This window comes from Eutrema salsugineum, unplaced genomic scaffold (assembly GCF_000478725.1).
Source record: "Eutrema salsugineum unplaced genomic scaffold, Eutsalg1_0 scaffold_14, whole genome shotgun sequence".
Lineage (NCBI taxonomy): Eukaryota > Viridiplantae > Streptophyta > Magnoliopsida > Brassicales > Brassicaceae > Eutrema > Eutrema salsugineum.
The window spans coordinates 8,616,004-8,639,156 of NW_006256877.1; the positions used below are offsets into that span (position 1 = coordinate 8,616,004).

General features: G+C 37.8%; 2 protein-coding genes and 1 non-coding gene across 3 annotated transcripts; 1 reads left to right on the forward strand and 2 right to left on the reverse strand.

Moving 5' to 3' along the window:
- Window positions 1-1,610: 1,610 nt before the first annotated feature.
- On the forward strand, window positions 1,611-4,757 carry LOC18022886. Its single transcript, XM_024158820.1, has 6 exons — window positions 1,611-1,992; window positions 2,429-3,668; window positions 3,760-3,955; window positions 4,131-4,193; window positions 4,286-4,386; window positions 4,532-4,757. Exons 1-5 carry the CDS (start codon window positions 1,707-1,709, stop codon window positions 4,349-4,351), a joined length of 1,851 nt encoding a protein of 616 aa, XP_024014588.1. The 5' UTR covers window positions 1,611-1,706; the 3' UTR covers window positions 4,352-4,386; window positions 4,532-4,757.
- On the reverse strand, window positions 4,751-9,075 carry LOC18022887 (cationic amino acid transporter 3, mitochondrial). Its single transcript, XM_006405902.2, has 15 exons — window positions 8,892-9,075; window positions 8,213-8,414; window positions 8,023-8,107; window positions 7,403-7,543; window positions 7,191-7,309; window positions 7,014-7,110; window positions 6,750-6,922; window positions 6,588-6,654; window positions 6,265-6,423; window positions 6,108-6,185; window positions 5,803-5,965; window positions 5,579-5,687; window positions 5,358-5,470; window positions 5,174-5,249; window positions 4,751-5,084 (listed from the first exon to the last, which is right to left on the reverse strand). The coding sequence occupies exons 1-15, from the start codon at window positions 9,058-9,060 to the stop codon at window positions 4,928-4,930; spliced, it is 1,908 nt and encodes a 635-aa protein (XP_006405965.1). The 5' UTR covers window positions 9,061-9,075; the 3' UTR covers window positions 4,751-4,927.
- Window positions 9,076-12,625: 3,550 nt separating this feature from the next.
- LOC112088693 lies at window positions 12,626-12,731 on the reverse strand. The gene has a single exon (XR_002900638.1). It is a non-coding gene; the product is annotated as a small nucleolar RNA R71 (small nucleolar RNA).
- Window positions 12,732-23,153: the final 10,422 nt, after the last annotated feature.

Genomic DNA, 23,153 nt, shown 5'->3' on the forward strand with positions numbered 1-23,153 from the left:
TTTGCTTGACAAAAGAACAAGGGATCATCAGCAAAAAAGAGATGTGTGAGGGGAGGGGACTCCATTGCCTATGTTGATCCCACAAATCCTTCCTTTATGAGCATTCACCTTGATTAAGTGGCTTAAAACATCAGCACAAAGAATAAATAGATACGATGAAAGCGGATCTCCTTGCCGTAATCCACGCTCTGGACTGATATGACCTCGAGGATGACCATTTATTAGGACCAAACATTCTCATGGTTTTTTCTAGAAAATCCCACTCCACACGGTCATAAGCTTTACTGATGTCAATTTTCATGGCCATGTAAGTTTGAGATACTCTCTTCCTTGACTTAAGATAATGCATAAGTTCATTAGCCACTAGGATGTTTTCAGATGCTAGGCGCCCAGGTATGAAAGCAGCTTGTTCTTCTGATACAATCACATTTAAAAACTCTTCAGCCGTCTTACTAGAAGCTTGAAAATTATTTTGTAGAGGACATTGCATAAATCTATCGGATGGTAATCAGAGAGAGTAACAGGTTTCTCGATTTTAGGAATCATGCAGATGTTGGTGTGATTTACTCCAGGTTTCATCTCTTTTGTGTGGAAAAATCGTTTAACTTCAGCTACCACGTTTGATCCAACAATGTGCCAACACTCTTGATAGAATCTTGCAGTGAAACCATCAGGTCCAGGACCCTTATCTTCTCCAATAGAGCAAATTGCTTCATAAATTTCTATATTCGTGAAGTCTTCAGTTAGAGAACAGTTGATATAATTCGTAACTGTTTTCTTCATCCCCACAAAAATCTCATCTCGAACAAGAGTTTTATTGCTGGAGTAGATACCTTTAAAGAATTCCTCTGCATGATTTCCAATATCTTTATCACCTCTATATATCTGACACGAAGCATCATGGATGGCATGAATTTTGTTCTTGGAAAATCTTGTTCTTGTACAAGCATGAAAGAACTTAGTATTCCTATTTCCAGATGCAAGCCATGTATTTCAACTTTCTGCTGTCAGTGGAATTCCTCATCTTTATACGCTTTGACAAGTTGATTCTTCTTCGCCGAATTGAGAGGAACAACCACCAAAGAGAATTGGTTACCGGCAGCAGCAGAGATTTGTCTCCAGAGGGAGAGAAACGGGTTCATCCGCAATACCCAAACTCATGTTATGCATTTGACATTGGAGATTATCACCCATTATCTGAGAGGAGAAGAAAAGGAAAGTTGGTGTGATTTGTGGTGATTGAGAAAGCGTTGTTAAATAAAGATTTGGCCAAGGCGGTTTCTGATTCCGAAGTTTTAAATCAGCCATAAACAACCAGAAACCGCAAGAGAACGTGCCCATCAACACAAGATTAGTGGGCGATGTGGACCACGGAAGGAAACTGACACAATCAGATCTCAGGCGAACCAAGATCGTGGTCGGTCGAAAAGTAACCGTTTTCCAAAAAATCTTACCAATCGCCATGAGAGAGAAAAAAAACAGGAGTGACGTCATACTCCCTCTATTTTCAGTTTTTCAATAAAATTTTCAATGCATTCGGCGAAAACTAATTAATATCAATCAAATCACTTGGAATTTTTTTGAAATCATGTATTGCCCGCGAAGGCGAGGGAAAATTTCGAGCTTTCTTTTGGCTCATAATCTCATCGAACAACGCGCCAGTTGAAGTCTCTTCCTCTTCCCTCCAAACCCCTAATTTGCTTGTCATGAAATCGATTGAGCCACCATCGTTTTCTCTAGGGTTTGAAATCGATGCTGTATCGGATCCCAATCCCGGTTTAATCGGAGACGACGAGCCAGACCCGGGACTTACGGTCTCAGATTCCGATCTGGAGCTGGAAGCAAGTTGTTCAAGTCCGGTTCTCAAGCGGTTGCGACGAGGAGTTAGTAATTTCAACAAGTGTCCTGCGAAAGATGATATTAATGAGTTGTTAGGTTTTAAGGAAGATCGTGATGATGACGACGACATCGAGGAGTTCTCTTCTCCCGAAGGTAATTAAAACATAATTTCGAGCTATGATTTCTCTATTCACTGTTATGTGTGAAATGGGTCTTGCTTAAAATTGCTGGAATTGAAGTTTCGGAGATACATTGACATTGAAAGAGTATCTGAAAAGTAAAAACTGATGAATTTTAAGAAGCTGATGCTAAGTTGCAAACCTTCCTGTCTCCTTAGATATCAGAAATAAAGGTTGATGCTTAGTCTAGGAATGGAATTGTGTGATGATTATGTGATAATGATTCATGATGAATGATATAGAATAGTTTACGATGTTACATAACATGATGATGATGTGTTATAGCTCAAAATGAATTCTTTAGGATTTCATTTTTGGATGAGCTTTTTAACAATAGCTCTGAAAGTCTTTTTCATATTTTGTTTGTTTCATTTTCATCTTTGATTTACTACTTTTGTTGCTACATGCAGCTCCACCTGCATCAACTAGAAGTCAGTTTTCTAGCTGCAGTTCAAAGGTTTCACTTCATGGTTCTGGGGCTTTCACTAGCCAGCCTTCTTCTATATCTCGGAGTCGGGAAAAAGGAAAGCCGTTGGATCGTGTTCCAGCATCTACTAGCTCTGGGATTACTTCTGTTGCACCATTGTTTCAAGGCTCAGCTCGTAGTCCTCTTCGAAGGTTCCAACTACTAGATTCAGATTCTGAAGATGACCACCCATCCACTCGAAGCAGAGACTTAAGCGGAGCAACCAAAACAAATAATTCATCCTCGAGAGAGGAAACTGGATCTACGCCGTGTCCTGGTGATCTGCTGAAACATTTTCCGCCGGTGGCAGCTTCCAAGATTCAAACACCAGCTCAACGAAGGTTCCAGCTGCTAGATTCAGATTCTGAAGATGACCACCCGTCATCCAGCAGAGATTTAAGCAGAGTAACCAAAACAAATGATTCATCCTCAAAGAGAAAGGAATCTGGATCTATGCCATGTACTGGAGATCTGTTGAAAGATTTCCCCCCGGTGGCAGTTTCCAAGACTCAAACACCAACGTTCCAGTTACTAGATTCAGATTCTGAAGATGAACACGCATCCAGCAGCAAAAGAGATTTAAGCCGAGTAACTAAAACAAATGGTTCATCTTCAAAGAGTAAGGAATCTGGATCTATGCCATGTACTGGAGATCTTTGGAAAGAGTTTTCCCCGGCAGTTTCCAAGACTCAGACACCAGCTCTACGAGAGTACCAGCTACTAGATTCAGATTCTGAAGATGACCACCCATTCACCAGCAAAAGAAGCCGAGTAACTAAAACAAATAAGTCATCCTTAAAGGATCAACCATCTGTTGCAAGTAAACCAAAAAGAAAGAAATCTGAAGATCTGTGGAAAGATTTTCCCCCGGCGGCTGTTTGCAAGATACAAACTCCAGCTTTGGATGATATTTGTCAGGACTACTTTAGCTCGATTAAGAGGAGTACAAGCAGCACAGCTCAGAAACAAAGCAGTGCTGTTGCAAGTTGTAGCAATAGTGGATTGTTTCAGCAAACTAGGGAATTCTTGGATTTTCCTCACCCATCTCCTCCATCTCATCGTTTCTTCTTGCACAGTGATCCAAGGATCCAGAATTTAGTCCGGAAGCGGTTACCAAACTTCTTGCCTTTGGGAATTGTCAATGATAGAGAGAACCGGCCAGTGGAGTGCCTTATTGATTATATGTGGGTTACACTCCTAATCACTTTCTTATTTTTTGTTACGTACAAACTTCTGTTTACAGGGCATTGACATAAATTCCCAATGCCATTGTAGGAACCAATTTGGCAGCAGTGAGACTTCTAAAACCGTAGACTCTAGCAGCAGAAGAAGGCAAGCAAAGTCAAAGGTCTCAAAAGGCCAAAATAGCTCCAACGCGAGATCTGCAGCTCCAAAAGACGCAGGCAAAAGACGTGTATCGGCTAACAGTGGTTCTGCAGGTCATTGGTTCACATCCTCAGAAGGAAGGAAGGTCTGTTTCTCTTTCCACAATGAACAAAAGTTACATAGAAAAGTGAATTGTTGACTGTTTGAGGTGTTAAACACACACACACACACATTAAGCATGGGAAACTATTTCTTACAGAACACAGAGAGAAGGGAGGTTCGAATCTTTGTAGTCTCTGAGTGTTTCCTTGCTCTTGTAGGTTTATATCTCTAAAACCGGACAGGAGTTCTCAGGTCAAAGTGCATATAGATGTTACAGAAAGGTCAGCATCTACTGAAGCTGGGTTGATAATATCTGATGATGTTATAATAAACCTTCTCTGTGAACTAACTTATAAAACTGTATTATCCACAGGAGACAGGAGGTGGGTTTAAGAAATCGAGAAAGAAACGACAGCCAAAGAAGAAGTCGAAGAATTGAATAGCAAGCTATTATTTTGCCTTCTATGGACTCAGGTTTCAAACACATGATCTTCTTCATAAAGAACCTTTTTAACATATCTCTATATACCTTTTCTTAGTTCAACATTTCTCCAACCAACAAATTCATTAGTTTCTGTCGAATCAAAGACTGATGGGTTTTCTTCTCCAATGTCTTTAGATATTTCACAAAGGACTCCAGATTACATCTGAGACGGTCGTGTTTTTGTGTTATAACAGCTCGAGCATCTCTACACTTCAAAAGGGTTAATGCATGAAACTTTTTGTCCAATATTTTGTAATCTTTTTGATTATGTTTTTTTCTTTTTGTGTGAATAACTTGGATTAATGATCGTGTTTGGTACATTCCATGTAAGCATTTAGATTTACCAATTCAATAAATCGTCTATTAACCAATTATAATTGTCTCGTAGACACCCTTTTCGTATAATTTTATACACAGTATCTCTAAGAAGAACAATAACATTGAACTTTTATTTACAACATGACTAAACACACCAATCTCGAATAATTATTTTACAGATTTTGTTACATACAGAATGAATCTTGTGATGATTTAAGCCAAAGAATGTCCAGAAGTGCGATGAATCCCGTGGGCATGAGCAGTGGGGACGTAAACTGCATCCACTAGAGAGCTGTGTCTTTGCCCGTAGAACAGGTAAACAAGCACTCCAATGACCAGCCACACCGATACCCGAGCCCATGTCGCAGCTCTAAAACATTATCAAGGGAAAAATGTTTATATTTACAGTAAACTCACATGTTAGTATTCACAAATCTGATGTCATGATACATAACTCACCCAAGGTTTACCAAGAGATACATGTTGATAAGAATGCAGACAATAGGCAAAAGTGGAACAAGCGGGCAAATGAAACCTGTAATAAGAGAGTTATATGTCACCAATACAAAACTCCATATTTTCCAATCTGTATCCAAATAAAGAACTTCAAACAAAACATATGGCAAATCAAGAAAATTAGTACCTCCAGAATGCCCAAAACTGTGTCTGGCATCATCTTGATCTAAGCAACTCAGCACAGTCAAACCGACAAGAAGGAGCAATCCACCAAAACCACATAGAGAGTATCGGAGGAGTCTGTTAATAGGTTATGTAAAAATGGAACTCAGTGTGCTAGAATAAAACCAACTTTTGGAACATAGTAAAAGAAAAAGCCTCAGGTAAATAAACTTTTGATGAACTAACCCTGGAAAGCGCAAGCTTGACGCTGCATAGCTTAAAAGGAAGTTCCCAATACAAGTGATCATAATGCTCCAACCAGCAAATTTCCTCCTGTTTTCGTTATTGAGAACCCCTACAGAATCAATTACCACATGTAAACTTTTTGCATATGACAGTAAGAAGTTCATGCACCAGTGAGAATGAATCATAATGTTAAGCCTTTCTACAAGAATTGAATAGTAACTTACAACCCCCTTGAGCTTCTTGCTTCTCCACAATTGAAGCATCAGTTGTGCAAAGTAAAGGTTGTTTGCTACTAGTCGAAGTGCCGACGTGACTTGATGAGTTTTCTTCACCAGGTATAAAGGAAACAGAACAAACTCTCTCTCGAAGAGATGCAGGAAGAGGTACCTGATAAAAGCCTTGTTAGTCTAGTGAATGAGCTAACAGGTTAAAAGGAGACTTCTCTCTTTAATCAAGTATCTTCTATAATGTAGTTCTTAGCTGAAATCAAATAAAAAAAGGAGTTTAACGGTTCCAACTTAATCAGTACCTCATCTGGAGGAACATATCTGAGTATCAATACCGATACTGCAACCATTGTAAATGCAACAAGTGTCCCAACACTCACCTACACCAACAAGAGCTTGTCAAATACTAGTTACATGCTAAAAGGAAACTTTAGCGAATCATAATGTGTCTTAATTTACCATTCCTGCCAGTTGTGAAACATCCATAAAGAAAGCTAAGATTGCTGCACAAAAACCAGTTGTTATGGTCCCTTTAACAGGAACCTGCGTGCGTTGATTCACGTCTGAGAAAAATGAAGGTAACAAGCCATCCCTAGCCATTGCCATCAGAATCCGCGGCTGAAAAATGAATAAGCTCTTTGGTGAGCTTAACGCTAGTTCAAGCACCGATTAATTAAGCAGAAGCACTGTACAAACGAAATCCACATATCATCTATATATTCTTCAAACATCTCATTGTTAAATCCTTAATTCTAAAGATCTGACATTGACACTTGAATTACCTGAGGGAGAATGGAGCCCATTAGAGTAGAACAGAGAGCCATGACAGCACCTAAAGCTATCAAATATCTACAAAAAGAAAGAAAAAACGAACTCAAAATAAAACTCTGAAAACAAGTTTTGTTAATGAACAGTATAGCATCTTAAACGATTCATGGACTTACGCAGCCCTTTGAATTCCATGACTAGCAAATGCGGAGGATATTGGTGTATCAGGGTCCATAGCATAGTAAGGCACTAAACCAACAATGACAATAGACACCATCATGTATAGCGAACAACAAAGCAGGAGTGAAAGACCAATTCCTAGCGGTAAATCCCTCTGGGGGTTTTTCACCTGCATATGAAACAACAACTCTAGTGTATAAAACAGTGCTTAAAAGCTTTTAAAAAGATGATACCACAACAATATATTACATTCAACTGACCTCTTCTGCCATACTTGCAACTGAATCAAACCCGATGTAGGCAAAGAAGACTGTAGCAGATCCAGCAAGCATTCCATCAACCCCGAAAGGAAAATACCTAAGAAAACGATAAATTACATTTCATATAGATTCTACCAAATATGATGGTGGCCACAGGATGATTGATGCTCAATTTACCCTGTTGGAAGTTCATAACCAGCCCATCCTGTCTTCAAACACAGATAACTACCAGCTACTACGACAAATAGCATGACAAAGACATTTACTGTTGTTATGATTCCCTGAGCAAATGTGCTCTGCATAGAAGAGATTTTTTCACTTCAATAACTTGGTTCGGGGGAGTTGAGTTTGTACAAACGATGTGATCGAAATCATATAAAGTTTTATACCTCTTTTACTCCAATGCACAAGAGTCCTGTTACAATGAAGACTAGTACAGCAGCACATGGGTCAACAACAATATCCAGTCCTGGTATTTGATGACGAGCTAATATTGTTGGCAGACAATCTTCACCACCGAAAATTAATGCCTATCATGGTATATCACATGAAACGTGATGATGAGTTGAGATTTCAACGATAATAGAGCTCATGACCACCAAAACTTTTTAAGAAGAAAAAGTTTCCTTTGTCTCTTAATTGTCTAAGTGCCATCAAGATTTATCAAGAATCCTTTTGAGAATAAAGGTATTGGCTTAGGATCCATAGCTCAAAGAACACAAGAACACAAAGATAATGATCTTATAAGAGCTTTATAGTTCGTATGGAAACCCATACTTAGCATGTAGAAACTACAGTAATAACTTCATGAAAAGAATAGGCCAGCACACAAAACTTGTAAACTCCAGCTCAACAAAAAAATGTATAATCACTCTTCAAGAAACAAAACTATGAATGCATGCGATGCAAACCTAGATCCATCAGTCTTGTTTAAACTAAACAGAGGAAGTTTAATCAGTATAAAATGCAAGCAAATGAAGATATATGTCAAAAGGAAGAAAAAATAAACCAGATTTGGTGATATGCCACGGGCAACCGTTGAACCACCAATCGTGTATTCAAGAATCAGTGCCCAGCCAATCAACCACGCAACACTGTCAAAAACCCAAAAATCCATAAGTAAAAGCAATGAATACACCATCAAAAGCTCTAAACACATCAACTGCTAGATAACTACAAAAAGCAAGTGAACATGTTACCCTTCACCAATGCAAATGTAAGAATAGTGATAGGCACTTCCAGCTGATGGAAAACGACTAGAGAGTTCAGCATAGCAAAACGCAGAAAGTGCAGCGGAAATTCCAGCGATAAGGAAAGAAAAGGCGAGAGCAGGTCCTGAATGCTCTCTTGCAACTGTTCCGACAAGAATGTAAACCCCTGCTCCAATTGTTGACCCAACACCTAAACAAACCAAACTCTTGAGGTTTAATGAAGAACATAGAACAAAACAAAGGGAACTGACCCATTATTCAGAAGAAATCAAGACTAGATTATGAGTGATAAAAAGCTAACAACAACTTCAGACAGAAAAAGAAAAACAAAAAAAGCTTCAAACTTTAAAAATTATCTATGAATCAAGATTGTACAAAACAAAATCTTGAGGTTTAGTGAAGAACATAGAGCCAAAACAAAGAAAACACCCATGATTCAGATATCTAAGACTAGATAATGAGTGAAAAATAGCTAACAACAACTTCATACAGGAAATAAACAAAGCTTCAAACTTTAAAAAATCAGTTATGAATCCAGATATCATAGACACAAATCAGATTAAGAAATTGACCAACCACAAAATCGACTAACTAAGAAACCCAGATTCCTAAAATAACGAAATCGGAATCAAAAGAAAGTTCAGTTAAAGCAAAAAAAAAAAGTTACCAACTGCAATCAAGTGAGGAAATGTCAAGGCTTTGGCGAGTTGATGGTGATGAGGAGTCTCGGCTTTGCCATTTGAAGATTCGACTTGTTTCCTTCTCACCAGAGTTCTTAAGCAACTCCATGAATGGCCACCATCTCCTTCCTTTTGCGTATCCACCATAAAACCCATTAGCACAAAGAAGAAGACTTGTGAAACTTTCTTTGATCTAAATAAGTGGCCAAATCATTAATCTATATCTATGTGTTATCACCATGTCCTAGGTGGCATGAATTAAAAAAATATTATGTGTTATTTTAATTCGTTTTGATAGATCTATCATTAATCATACATGTATAAATACGTGACATGAATTTTTTCTTCAATAATAGGCCATGAACCAGCAATTTTAATAACCCTCATAACCATAGAAACATAAACTCTAGTGTATTTTTCCTCTTATATATACATGTTTAGTTGTATTTTCTTAATTTCTCGATATTCTTTAGGTTTTGTTCTGTTTTTTTTCCTATTTAAATGTTCAGTTTTAAAACTTGTGTTGATATAAATTAATTTTGTAATTTTGATTTTGATTATTTTTGTTTTTTTCATCACTTTAATTAATCGTTTTTTTCAACTATAAACATTAGTTATATCATATTTTTCATTCTATCATATTTATTGTAATCATTAACATATGCTTTTTGTTGTTCTGTTCTCTTAGACTTCATCCCCCAAAATTCTTTAAGATCTTACATAAAATAATAAACGAATTTGTTTTCCTACAGGTCACTAATTCTATCTTTTGCAATCATATCTTTAAATGGATCCAACAGATAATTGCGAATAAATCATTAAAATTTCCTTTTCATTTTACATGGTTTTTTTCTTTTTTTAATTTAACAAATTTTTTTCCTTTGCTTGTTTTAAACACTCGCAATTTAATCAGTTTTAGTATTAAAAAAATTGTTTTAGCCGATTAACTCTTTTAATTATCTTTTCCTTTTACATGTTTCCCCTCTTTTTTTATACATATTTCCTTTTTCCTAACCTTTTTTTTAACACTCTAAATAGTAGAGTTGATAGGATTTTTAGACTTTGCAAAGTTATAACAATAATTATTATTTCTATTTTTTGTTTGTTCATTAAGGAGAAATAATAATTTTTCTATCTTTTAGGTTACTCTTGTTTAATATTGAATAAAAGATCTGCTTTTCTATTTAAATTAAATTTTTAAGTTATTTTTTACAATCTGATAACACCGGATTTTGACCATTTTTATGGATCACTTTAATATTTTTTACAGGTGTTTTTACTCCATTTTCAAAGGTTTTCAAAGGATTTCTATGTTTCCGGATTTTAAAAGACTTTTCAGGTAATTTGGGATAAAGAGGCACAAAATGGAACAAAAAGATTATTTTGAATAAATGCAGACCATCAAAACTCTCAGGGAGAGACGAAGACCTTCTCACCGTCTGATCACCCTCAAAATTGGACAACTTATAGAAGAATCAACCAGCTTTCAAATGCACTTGGTTTGGAGACATTCCAACGGTTGGATCTCAAGATATTCCTTTAGCCCCGGAGCCATTCGAAGTCGGCCAGCAAGTCACGCGACCGCGGCCAACAACCTATTTCCCGCGGTCAGAAGCTTCCCGACTGCGGCCAACCACTCAATCCCCGCGGTCACGACACTCTCGACCGCGGCAATCAAGCTCCGAATTAAAGCCCATGTATCTGAAGCCCAAAGTCATTCTCAGCCTCAATTCTGGAACCCTAGAGACCATGGAGTATTGAAGGCTATAAATACATGTCATTTAGGTCGTTTTTAGGGAGAGCCATTCATACTTTACAGAAACCCTTTTTTCCTTTAGCCGTTTTTATGAGATTTTTGTAGAAGATTGTTCAAGTCCGAGTTCTTCAATAGAGAAGCTTTCTTTATCTCTTTTCTCTACTGTTTTTCATTACTTTTATTAAAACCGATGATGATGTCGACCTCAGCCATGTCTGAGTAGATCCCGAGTTGGGCTTAGGGTTCCCGAAAGGGGCTCTCATAATCGATTAAGACATCTAGGTTTATAGATATGGGATTTCGACCTGTTCTCTGTTTATTCTTGTTCTTATTGCATGTATGCTTGATTGATCACCTAGTATCTGATCTAGATAGTTAGTGTTGCGAAAGTTTTCATTAAGTATCAGCCCTAGAATGAAACTGGCAATTTTTCCATAGGAGTGGAAACCTACCTGCGGCGAGATCGTGAGTATTGATGAGTCTTGTGCAGCTCTTGCGTTCTCTCCCTTCCAGGGCCAGAGTGGAAACCTACTGGTCAGGGTTGCGAGAAACAGTTGGTTATGATCACGACAGTGACGTAGTCATACCGCCGTACTCTAGCTCTAGAACCTATATATCGATATCCGTCAATCCCAATCTATTTACCCTAGTGTTAAAACCGATTATGGTCCCTTAGAGTTTCCAAAAGCTCAGCGTTTTTAGCCATAGTTTACAATTCCATCGATTTTTATTTGCTTACTTAAACCTGCATTTCAATTTCCTTAGTTCGATAATTTACTTGCTTTATTAGTCTTTCATTCGATATTTTACTTGCTTTATTAGCCTTTCATTCGATTTTTTTACTTGCTTTCTAGGATAGATTTATTTGCTTTCTCTTATTTTAGTTTAATTCGTGACAAACAACCAACTTTTAAAAACCAATTTAGTCTAGACATAAAGTTAAAAACCGTAGAAGAATAACAGGCACACAAATCTCTGTGGATTCGATCCCTAAATACTACAACTGATTAGCTGTGCACTTGCGGCTTTCATTTGTTTTGTTAAGGGTAAAACTTGTTCCCTCACGCAGTTGACACGACATCAAGTTTTTGGCGCCGTTGCCGGGGATTTGTTTCGCTGCCTTTTGTTATTTTTCTTGTTTTAACTTCTGTTCTAAACACCTGATCTCTAGTTCTTTCTTAAAGTTTTGCTGAACTATCTTTCCCTTCTTTTGTTTATCTCTGAATTGCATGAATACCAGGCGCAGACCTGTAGAAAACATTCCAATTCTAGACGAGATAGACAGACACGAAAGAGAACTTCGAAGACTTAGACGAACGCAAAGAATGGCCAACGACGACCAGCCTGGAGATCCTATTAATCGAACTTTGAATATGGATCAAGACGGGTCTGAACATGGAGAAAATGAAGAGAATGATCACAGAGGAGGTGATCATGCTCGACAAGATGGAGAGGAGGACGAGGTTCCTCCAAGAAACCACCAGAACCGCGAGAGAGAAGAACGTGAAGACCTTGAAGCACCCATCAATGCAGCCGATGGTGACCACCAAGGGATGCAGCCGAATGGGCGCGTTAACCGCCCTGTTCAGCAAGCAAATCAACACCGAAGACAAGCCCGGAACCATCGCATAGCTGATTTTGATGCACCTACTCAAAATTTTCAGAACCGATCTGCAATTCAAGTTCCATTTCCGAACCGGAATGAGTTTGAAGTCAAGCCTCAAATCATCTCATTGGTAAAACAAAAACACCCAATGGACCATATCGAGCTCTTTGAAGAAATCTGCAGCATGATGAGAACAAACCAAGTTCCACCAGACTATTTAAAGTGTAAGTTGTTCCCTTTTTCATTAGCAGATAAGGCTCACCGTTGGTTGAAATCTTTGCCTGCAGGATCAATTACTAATTGGGAAGAATGTAGAACTGCTTTCCTGAACCACTTCTACACTAAGTCAAGTTCGAATCAGTTGAGAACAAAGATCTCAAACTTTCAACAAGGGCCAACTGAATCTTTCTATGAAGCCTGGGAGCATTTTAAGGAGTATGAACGTGATTGCCCTCACCATGGATTTCATGGATCAAGCCTGCTGAGCACATTTTACCGAGGTTTGCAACCAAAATACAAACTTTCACTTGATACAGCTAGTAATGGATATTTTGGACAAAAGACGATAGCCAAGGAAGAGCCCTCATCAAAAATTTGGCTCAAGCCAATAGCAATGATTGTCCTGAATACGATCGATCAATGAAGCAAGCCGGAACAGACAACAAGGAGATAACCGAGTTGAAGAACATGGTGAGCCAGCTTCTGAAGAGCAACAATCGCCCAATCCATGCTTGTGAGACCAACAATGGCGCAGAGGATGAAGGACCTAGTGATATCGATCACATTAATCAAGCCTTTCAAGAAGAAGATGTGAACTACGTAGGAGCACTGGTGCCATATCAAAACCGCTCCAACAATAGCTTCAACAACAACTTCCGGAATGCAAATTACAACAATCTCTCTTACCGCAATCCAAATGTGGAGAATCCTCAAGATCAGCACTACCCACCTCAGCAAAAATCCTTCCAAAACAAATTTCAAGGTGGAAACTTCGGAGGAATAATACCATATCAACCGAGACAACCATATAACTACCAAGGTACGGGTTTTAACAATCAATTTGTACACCAACAGGGAGTCACAACGAACCAGCTAGCTTCACAAATCAGTAGACTTGAACAGTCTATCCAACTCGTTATGACGAACGAAAAAGCATCTAAAGACGTGAACGTGAAAGTTGACTGCATGTACAATGATCTGAACGGTAAGTTTGAATCTTTATCTTCGCACGTCAAAAAGCTAGACGTGCAAGTCGCCCAAACAGCCGACTCTATGAAGAGGCAAAGTGGAGTTCTTCCAGGAAGAGTTGAAGATAACCCTAAGAAGTTTTGCAATGCCATAACCACATTGCCCGAAGAAGAGGCCAGAACCGATGGAAAGAAAGAAGAAACCCCAATCTTTGTACCATTGTACAAGGATATCGATCCCAAACCGTTTCAAAGGCTTACCAAAGCCGATGATCCGGGACGTTTTGTTTTCCAATGTTTCATTTCAGGAATCAAGTTTACAGACTGCCTGTGCGATTCCGGAGCCAATGTCAACATCATGTCTAAGACGTTTGCCAAAAAATTGGGCATAAAAACCTTAAGGACGTCGACGGTTAAGGTTATTTTTGGAGATTCATCTCAAAAAGATACTGAAGGGGCGATTCATGATCTACAAGTTCTAGTGGGAGACAAGATTGTTCCAGCAGATTTTCAAGTCCTGGAGATGGATAAAGACAAGGAGAGGCCACTCATTTTCGGGAGACCATTCCTAGCTACAGTAGGAGCAGTAATCGATCACGCAAATCAGCATGCTGTTTTCCTGAATGTGGATCGCAGAAGGTACTATCCGACTATCTTAGATGAATTTCCAAGCAAAGGAAACAGGCCAAAAGAGAAAGAAAAGGAGAAGCCGAAAGCTTTTGCAAAGATCAAGATCATCATTACACCAGATGCAACAGAAACTAGTTAGGACCAGATCCAGGAGCTGATCGAAAACACAAAAAGGGTTTTAAACAATATTAAAGTCCGAAAGAAGAGTAAAGGAAAGAAGACAGCTCCTCAAGGAGAAGAAGTAAAACCTCCGGTGACCGGAAGTGATAAGGGCACGTCAACTGGAGTGCCATTCAAATCAGCCTGATTCCTCATGCTTACGTCGAGCTAAACGATTTAAAACAAAAGCGCTTAATGGGAGGCAACCCATTTAGGTACTCTTTCTTTTAGTTTTCTTTTCCTTTTTACAATTTATGCTTTCTTTTTCTTTTTAAGTTTTAGGTATTTTATAAAACAAAAACACAAAAAAAATCAGAAAATTAGAAAAACCAAGAAGAGAAGGATAGGTTTTTAGCTGCTCGGCCCGGCAAAGACCTGAAAGTTGGACGAAGGCCGCAGGAGGAGGAGCCGCGGTCGCGACCAACCGACCCGCGGCCAAGGAAACATCGACCGTGGCACCGTGAATGTGACCGCGGCCGAGCCCTCAATCGCCGCGGTCGCGCGTCTCCTGACCGCAGCCGTTGGTCGTTGAGATGACGACACGGATTTCCGCCGCTTTTCGAAGATTCCCAGTGTTGCCTGGTGTTTTCCCGGTGTTACCTGGTGATTCCTGGTGATTCCCGGTGTTTCCCAAAATATTCCCGGTAAAACCCGTAAAGATCCTCCGTAAATTTTCCTTATTTGCAAGACAAGAAAGGTAAGTTCCCGTAAACTTAAAAATTTCCTGGAAATTTTCCGTTTTTGCCACAAAAACGCTTTTTAAAGAAAAGAAACAAACTTTTTGGATTAAAACTCCTTCTTCTCTTCTCTTCCAAAAGACTTGGAGATTTAGGAGAAAGAACACATTTTTCAATTCTTAAGCTTTTTAAGAGATTCTTGGCTCAAACCTCACTCTTTTTCCAAGCTGATTTCAATTCTGCCATCAAATCTCTCTTTCCAGCAAGGTATGAACCTCAAACTCGCCATTTTTAATTGATTTCAGAACTTAGCTTTTTCTTAAGCCCAAAATCTCTGTTTATTGATGGTGAAAATAGCTTAAGAACAATAGATTATCATTTTAGGTTATCTAAAACTCGTTTTTAACAGCTAGGTTAAGAGAAATTGAGATTTTTGAAATTTGGATTCTACATGCTTCATAAAAATCGAATTTGGAACAGCAAAATTGATGAATTTGATTAAGTCTTGTGTGATTAGTGATTAGTATTGGGTAATCTTTAGAATTTACATGGAAATTGCTCATAAAAACCGATTTTTAGAAGATTTCTATGTTGAGAACATCAAAAATCCGAATCTAGTCATGAACTACTTGATTTCTTTGATTTAATGTCAATTCTGCTTGCTCATGGTTTTAATTAATCTCTTTATGCTAGTATTAGTATAACAGATCTTAATGTGTTAAAATCAGCATCCATATTCACTCTTTTTCCAAGAATCATTTCGTTTTGCAGAAAAATGGAACAAACCAGATTCCGAAGAAGCCGTCGCACTGGTGACAGCTCTGAGGACATTCCTGATGATGCTACTCTAGGAGAGTACATGCTGAACCAAGCCAGACCGAGAAGGAGAAACTATGTGATGAGATTGCTCCAGCACTCAAGAGAAACACGAGCAGCTCCTGAGCCACCACAGATTCGATACATTGGGAGGGAGACAAACCCAAGAGTGGACTATGCAAGACGTTTCAAGAAGCTGAACATTAAACCCACGCCCTGCATTGATTATCATACACTCGAGATGCTTGGAATCAGAGAGGATGTGATCTGGTACATCGATGCAGTTAAGCTGAGACCCTACATGGAGCTGAACCTTCCGACTTATCCTGAGCTAGTCCGCGAGTTCTTAGAAACTATTACACTCCACCACACGAAGAGGAGGAACCCCAGAGCATCAGATGGCATCTTGTCATTCTCTATCCGCAGACAGCCTTACTCTCTCACCATTTCTGAGGTTTGTGAAGCTCTTAAGCTTCCATACATTGATGGCATTTACCTTGAAGATGAACCTGATCTTAACCTGTGGAGAGAGATGGGTCATGGAGTCTATGATAGCGGGAGATCAAAGTCAGCCTTTCTTACTCACCCAGCAGTGAGAGTTGTGCACAAACTCTTAGCACACACGATCTTCTCTAGAGCCAACATGGGAGGTGTTTTGTAGACTGAGCTCATTACACTTCAGATTCCATTTATGGACGATCCACGACTCGCCTGCTTTGCCTGGATCATAGCACATAACATGGTAAAGGTGAAGCATGATTTACATGGTTGCGAGGACACTACTCCAGCTTACGGGAGTGCTATTACAGCGATACTACAGGCTGTAGGATTCGATTTCTCATCTGATGATCCACTTCCTGATGTCTGGTATGATTTACTTTATCTCTCTCGCCATCACACTATCTCTCGTGCCGCTTTCGATCCAGACAGGTTTCGTTACAAGTATTGCACTGGCACTGAGGAGCACCGAGTCATCCTGCCTTCAGCATCTATCCCGAGATTGTGTAACGGAGGACGTCCGTGATGGACTCCGGAATCTGATGATTTTCTGCCATCTGTACCTCGTCTACCATTCACCATTGGCCAATACATAGTGGCCAAGGCGAAGCGTGATGCAGCTGCGGCCCGTGCTCACTTTCAGCCATCTGTTTTGACCGGCCACACCTCATCATCTACATCATCGCACACTCATTCCGATCTGGAGCGCAGAGTTAAGAGACAGGGACGACGCTTTGAGCGCGTTGTCACCTTCTTACAGGAGCAGCATCAGTTCGCAGACGACACATCGGAGGATGAGTGATTGATCAGCACTTCACCACCATCACGGTTCTATCATCATTTTCTTTTCTTTTATCTTATTTTATTTCGCTTTTATTCACCATCTTCTCACCAACTTTTTCACACTGGGGACAGTGTGATTTAAGTCTGGGGGAGGATGTTTATCCGTACTAATCATTTTCCTGCTTTCGCTTTTAAATTTCAAGTACTTTTTAAATTTTAATATGTAACCTATTCGACATTAAGTATTTTTCAGGAATGTTTGACGCAAAACTATGATGATTTAGACCTGCACACTTCTACACTATGCATGATAGCTCATTTGTGGTTAGCACTAGACTAGGCGGTAGCTAGAGTACTTGCACTACGAACTCCCACCAGAGGACTTCTATTCATGGAGATTCTTTCTGACAGGATAGACTAGCTCATTTTATTTGGACTTAATATTGATATCTAATTTTCTCATCATTGATTTTAGGCAGGCATCGACATACACATCTAGGACGTCTTTTACCCTCACCTTTACCACTCTTTGTCGTCCTAGATGACCAGTTTATCTTTATCTGGTACCATACCCTATACCCGAAACCCTTGTTTTCAATCCTCATGCATTCTCTCTTTAGTTTATATCAGCAGATATGTGCAAAAACGTCGGAGAGAAGAGGAGCGACGCAGTTTTCAGTCACACACAAAGGAGACTGAATGGAATCGGGAAGGAAGAGTATTAGAAACTTCATGAAGCTTTACAAGACAGATATTGACTGGTAATTTCGTGCTCTCTAAGACTCTTTATCTAAAGGTGTTCCCTTTCTTTTAAAAAAAAAAAAATGAATGAAAGAGAGAGGGAAACAAAAAGCCTAATGAGTCTTAGATTGATGAAATTTGTGGAGCAATAAGCAACCACTATTCATTTATAGAGTTATGTTTTTGAAAGATTTACAAAAATCTAAGTCTGGGGGAGTTAGAGAACCTGAGGAAGAAGACCAGGAATCTATGGCAAGAAGAAAGTGACTGAAAACTGTGGATACCAACAGCTTCACTCTCTCTTGCGGTTTTGCATAATATCCTGCATCCTCCAGATCTTCAGGTAACCCGTAAACACTTTAAGCCTTACCCCTAGAATAACCTTTTTAACACCTAGCCTAGATTGCCTTGCCTAGACTTTCTTTGATGAGAACCATTGAGATTTTTAATGAATGTTAAGAGCTAGTTGACTGGAAGTTAGAACTTAGTGCATAGATTTCCGCATGATGGATTAACGGACTAGTTATGCCTGTATTGCTAGTGAGAATTTTCTATGCTATTCCCAATTGATGCATACTGATTAATATTGGTCTAGAAGTTTGGTCTCTGAGATTTTGTTTAGTTCCTGCGTTTTCAAACCTCTCGCCGAGATTTAGCCTTTGTTTTGTTTGAGGACAAACAAAAGACTAAGTCTGGGGGAGTTGATAACACCGGATTTTGACCATTTTTATGGATCACTTTAATATCTTTTACAGGTGTTTTTACTCCATTTTCAAAGGTTTTCAAAGGATTTCTATGTTTCCGGATTTTAAAAGACTTTTCAGGTAATTTGGGATAAATAGGCACAAAATAGAACAAAAAAGATTATTTTGAATAAATGCAGACCGTCAGAACTCTCAGGGAGAGACGAAGCCCTTCTCACCGTCTGATCACCCTCAAAATGGGACAACTTATAGGAGAATCAACGCTTTCAAATGCACTTGGTTTGGAGACATTCCAACTGTTGGATCTCAAGATATTCCATTAGCCCCGGAGCCACTCGAAGTCGGCCAGCAAGTCACGCGACCGCGTCCAACAACCTATTTCCCGCGGTCAGAAGCTTCCCGACCACGGCCAACCACTCAATCTCCGCGGTCACGACACTCCCGACCGCGGCAATCAAGCTCCGAATTAAAGCCCATGTATCTGAAGCCCAAAGTCATTCTCAGCCTCAATTCCGGAACCCTAGAGACCGTGGAGTATTGAAGGCTATAAATACATGTCGTTTAGGTCGTTTTTAGGGAGAGCCATTCATACTTTACAGAAACCCTTTTTTCCTTTAGCCGTTTTTATGAGATTTTTGTAGAAGATTGTTCAAGTCCGAGTTCTTCAATAGAGAAGCTTTCTTTATCTCTTTTCTTTACTGTTTTTCATTACTTTTATTAAAACCGATGATGATGTCGACCTCAGCCATGTCTGAGTAGATCCCGAGTTGGGCTTAGGGTTCCCGAAAGGGGCTCTCATAATCGATTAAGACATCTAGGTTTATAGATCTGGGATTTCGACATGTTCTCTGTTTATTCTTGTTCTTATTGCATGTATGCTTGATTGATCACCTAGTATCTGATCTAGATAGTTAGTGTTGCGAAAGTTTTCATTAAGTATCAGCCCTAAATGAAACTGGCGATTTTTCCGTAGGAGTGGAAACCTACCTGCGGCGAGTCGTGAGTATTGACGAGTCTTGTGCAGCTCTTGCGTTCTCTCCCTTCTAGGGCCAGAGTGGAAACCTACTGGTCAGGGTTGCGAGAAACAGTTGGTTATGATCACGACAGTGACGTAGTCATACTGCTGTATTCTAGCTCTAGAACCTATATATCGATATCTGTCAATCCCAATCTATTTACCCTAGTGTTAAAACCGATTATGATCCCTTAGAGTTCCCAAAAGCTCAGCGTTTTTAGCCATAGTTTACAATTCCATCAATTTTTATTTGCTTACTTAAAACCTGCATTTCAATTTCCTTAGTTCGATAATTTACTTGCTTTATTAGTCTTTCATTCGATATTTTACTTGCTTTATTAGTCTTTCATTCGATTTCTTTACTTGCTTTCTAGGATAGATTTATTTGCTTTCTCTTATTTTAGTTTAATTCGTGACAAACAACCAACTTTTAAAAACCAATTTAGTCTAGACATAAAGTTAAAAACCGTAGAAGAATAACAGGTACACAAATCTCTGTGGATTCGATCCCTAAATACTACAACTGATTAGCTGTGCACTTGCGGCTTTCATTTGTTTTGTTAAGGGTAAAACTTGTTCCCTCACGCAGTTGACACGACATCACAATCCCTCTATTTAACCTTCTAACAATTATAATAATTATAATTATAATCTTATAATATCTTAGTTATGATATCTCGTGAAATGATGAACTTGAGTTTGGATTATTATATTGGTTATGGGTTGATAAAGTCATTGTAACTTGTGTTCATCATGATGTATACCGATATTGACTTTAAATTTTACGTAAAATAATTTTTTCACCAATCAAATTAAATTGATTTGAATGGGTTAGGTTTTGTTACTTGCGTGACATACCTTTGATGCAAAAATATTCTACAACAAAATATCCAAGTTGATATATATCAACCATTACAAAAACTAAATAATATTAAATATTTGGACATTAATTTTTTAAAAACATTTCATACACCTGACTTCCACAATTTTAAATTTCATATATTTATCAAAAATTTAAATATCTGGATCAGAAAAAATAATAAATTAAAACAAAAAAATGACAACAAAATTTTAAAATTGTAAATGATTTTTAAAAAAAAAATTATAGATGATATCATTAAAAAAGACATTCTCAAAAATGGCCAAAAAAACGAAATCTTCTTGAAAAGAGCCATCTTTTTCACAGAGACAAATATATCATTGATTAAAACAAAAAACACGATTAGTTCTAATTCTATTTCCTCCTCCATAAAAATTCACAAAAAACCTTCAATGATCGCCTCACGACTTCCACCGTTGTCAGAATTTTATCTGGAATTTGACGGAATCGTCGTCAGAGTTAGCAAATCTTCACTCTGGAAATTGAGCTAATCCCAACTTTGTCTCCTTCAAATAATTTTCCAACTTCTTCGAAACCTTAATTGAAATCTTAATTTTTAAGGGAAAAATTGGGATTTGGGAAAAAATTGGGGGGTTTTGAAAACTTTTATGCTCAAGCTATAGGTTGTCAGCAAAAATCAATTTTGTTTTAAATCTTAAATCATTTTGGAACCATTTCTAAACTGCAGATCATCAGAAATTGAAAACCCAGGTCTGAATTTTCAATTCGGGAAGGCCTCCCTAATATTCAAGAATGATTCATAATGGTTTAGGAATGCCTTCCTGAATCATTAAACCTTTAGGAATACCTTTAAAATGTTTATGTATTTGTTGTTTAATATACCTACAAGTCTCAACAGTTTGTTTTAATCTTTGTATCATCGACTTTTTTGACATTTTTAATTATACATGTTTACATGTACAAACATGGACAAGTCTTTCCGTGAGAAGTTTATTAGGATGATTTTAATAGAGACATGGGATTAATAAACGAATACATGTTGTCAGAAATACAAAGTAAACATATTTATCGCTTTATAAATATAGATATATGATCTTACACTTGAGCTTCATATCATTATTTTAAGTTATACTTAGTGAACTTCGTTTAACATTTTTCTAGGTGAGGAACATACATATTTTAGCTCGGACAATATTGATACTTCTGATAAGAGCAAGATTGACGAAAAAGTCTACACCCAGGAATATCTGAATAGTATTAAGATCTCAGGATTGCTGAACCATGAGCTGAAATTGAAAATAGGAACACCTATTATGTTGTTTCAGAATATTGACCCTAGAGGTGGTTTATGCAGTGGAACAAGACTCTTGGTAACACAATTGGCCAATCATGTTATTAAAGCTAGCTATAACTGGTGAGTATATTAGTCAAAAGGTATTGATCTCACAAATCTTTGTTTCCCCCACTGAGACTAGGTTTCTTTTTAGAATGAGACGCAGACAATTCCCTATAGTCATCGCCTATGCAATGACTATCAATTAAAACCAAGGAGAGACTTTACAAAAGGTTGGAGTGTATTTACCAAAACCCGTATATTCCCATAGACAACATTATGTGGTTATATCACGTGTTACTTCGAGAGCTGGTTTGAAGATTTTGATAACGTATACTATGGGTAAGCACAAACCAATACTTTGAATGTTGTATACAAAGCCAACTTTCAGAATGCAAGGAAACGATAGTTTATTTTATTTGTTTAATTTGGTTTAGACCTTTACTAATTAAATAGTTTATTTTAATGACACTTTGATTTACTTATGCTTTAGAATTGATACTCTTTCTCTTTTTCCATAAATGGTTGTCCTGATTGTCGAGAATCGAGACTTTTATTAAACAAAAAAAAAATCAAGCACAAAACCATAATAGTGTTTGAAAAATACATATTGAACAAACTGCAATTTAAAGATCTGTAGTATTGGAATGTTGTACATCAGCAAATATTGATACACATAACAATAATGGTCACAATTGATAAAGTGATCAGTTTTTTTTCAAAAGTACCACTATCCAACTATCGAGATTTATGGGTTTATTAACGATAGAGATCACAATACCATTGTCCAACTATCGAAGCTTTTCACCATTATAAAAAATAAGAAATAAATGATTTATGATAGTTAGTATAGTTTAAACAAAAAAATATTAAAAAAAATTATTTTAAAAGATTATATATAACTTACAAACCTCCTACTTATCAATGATCGTCTCAACAAATTTTGTAATCAGCTTTGTATACATCGTAACCTAGTTTTAGTATAAACGATTTGCAACCATAAATTCTGAACATACAATATTTGGGATTATAAAAAGAGAATAAACACTAAACTAAACTTATATAAACAAGTCTGTTTGCAAAAGTAATCTAGCTCCCTTATATTTTTGTTATAATAAATTTACTAGCCTGGAAAAGACAGTGTAATCCCTCACATATGAAAACCAGTTTTTTTTTTTTATATAGTTTCGTAATTTAATCAATTAATTAAAAAATAATATTTTTTTATTTTTTTTTCAGCCTAATTTCTGTTTCATTTCCGAGGAAAAGAAACCTAGAAGTGACTGACTGAGAAACAGACGATGACGGTGATTTTTCAGATTTTACGAGTTTCCGACGTCTGCATTGTTTCCGGTCACCTTCTATCCTTCTTATCAGCCTGTTCTGCATATCAGATAAGTTTTTTTCCTTTGTCGTTTCGTTTTTCTTCGTCATTTCGTTTCCTTCACTTTTTCATTTTCGCGTTCTTTACGGTTGTCGGCTTGTTGGCGACAGCAAGCACTG

Coding starts and splice junctions, on each gene's coding strand:
- LOC18022886 (XM_024158820.1), top strand. CDS start 1,707: ATGAAATCGATTGAGCCACCATCGTTTTCTCTAGGGTTTGAAATCGAT. Junction 1,993..2,428: donor GGAGTTCTCTTCTCCCGAAG/GTAATTAAAACA, acceptor TGCTACATGCAG/CTCCACCTGCATCAACTAGA. Junction 3,956..4,130: donor CATCCTCAGAAGGAAGGAAG/GTCTGTTTCTCT, acceptor TTGCTCTTGTAG/GTTTATATCTCTAAAACCGG.
- LOC18022887 (XM_006405902.2), bottom strand. CDS start 9,060: ATGGGTTTTATGGTGGATACGCAAAAGGAAGGAGATGGTGGCCATTCA. Junction 6,655..6,749: donor CATGGAATTCAAAGGGCTGC/GTAAGTCCATGA, acceptor TTCTTTTTGTAG/ATATTTGATAGCTTTAGGTG. Junction 6,424..6,587: donor TGGGCTCCATTCTCCCTCAG/GTAATTCAAGTG, acceptor TTCATTTTTCAG/CCGCGGATTCTGATGGCAAT.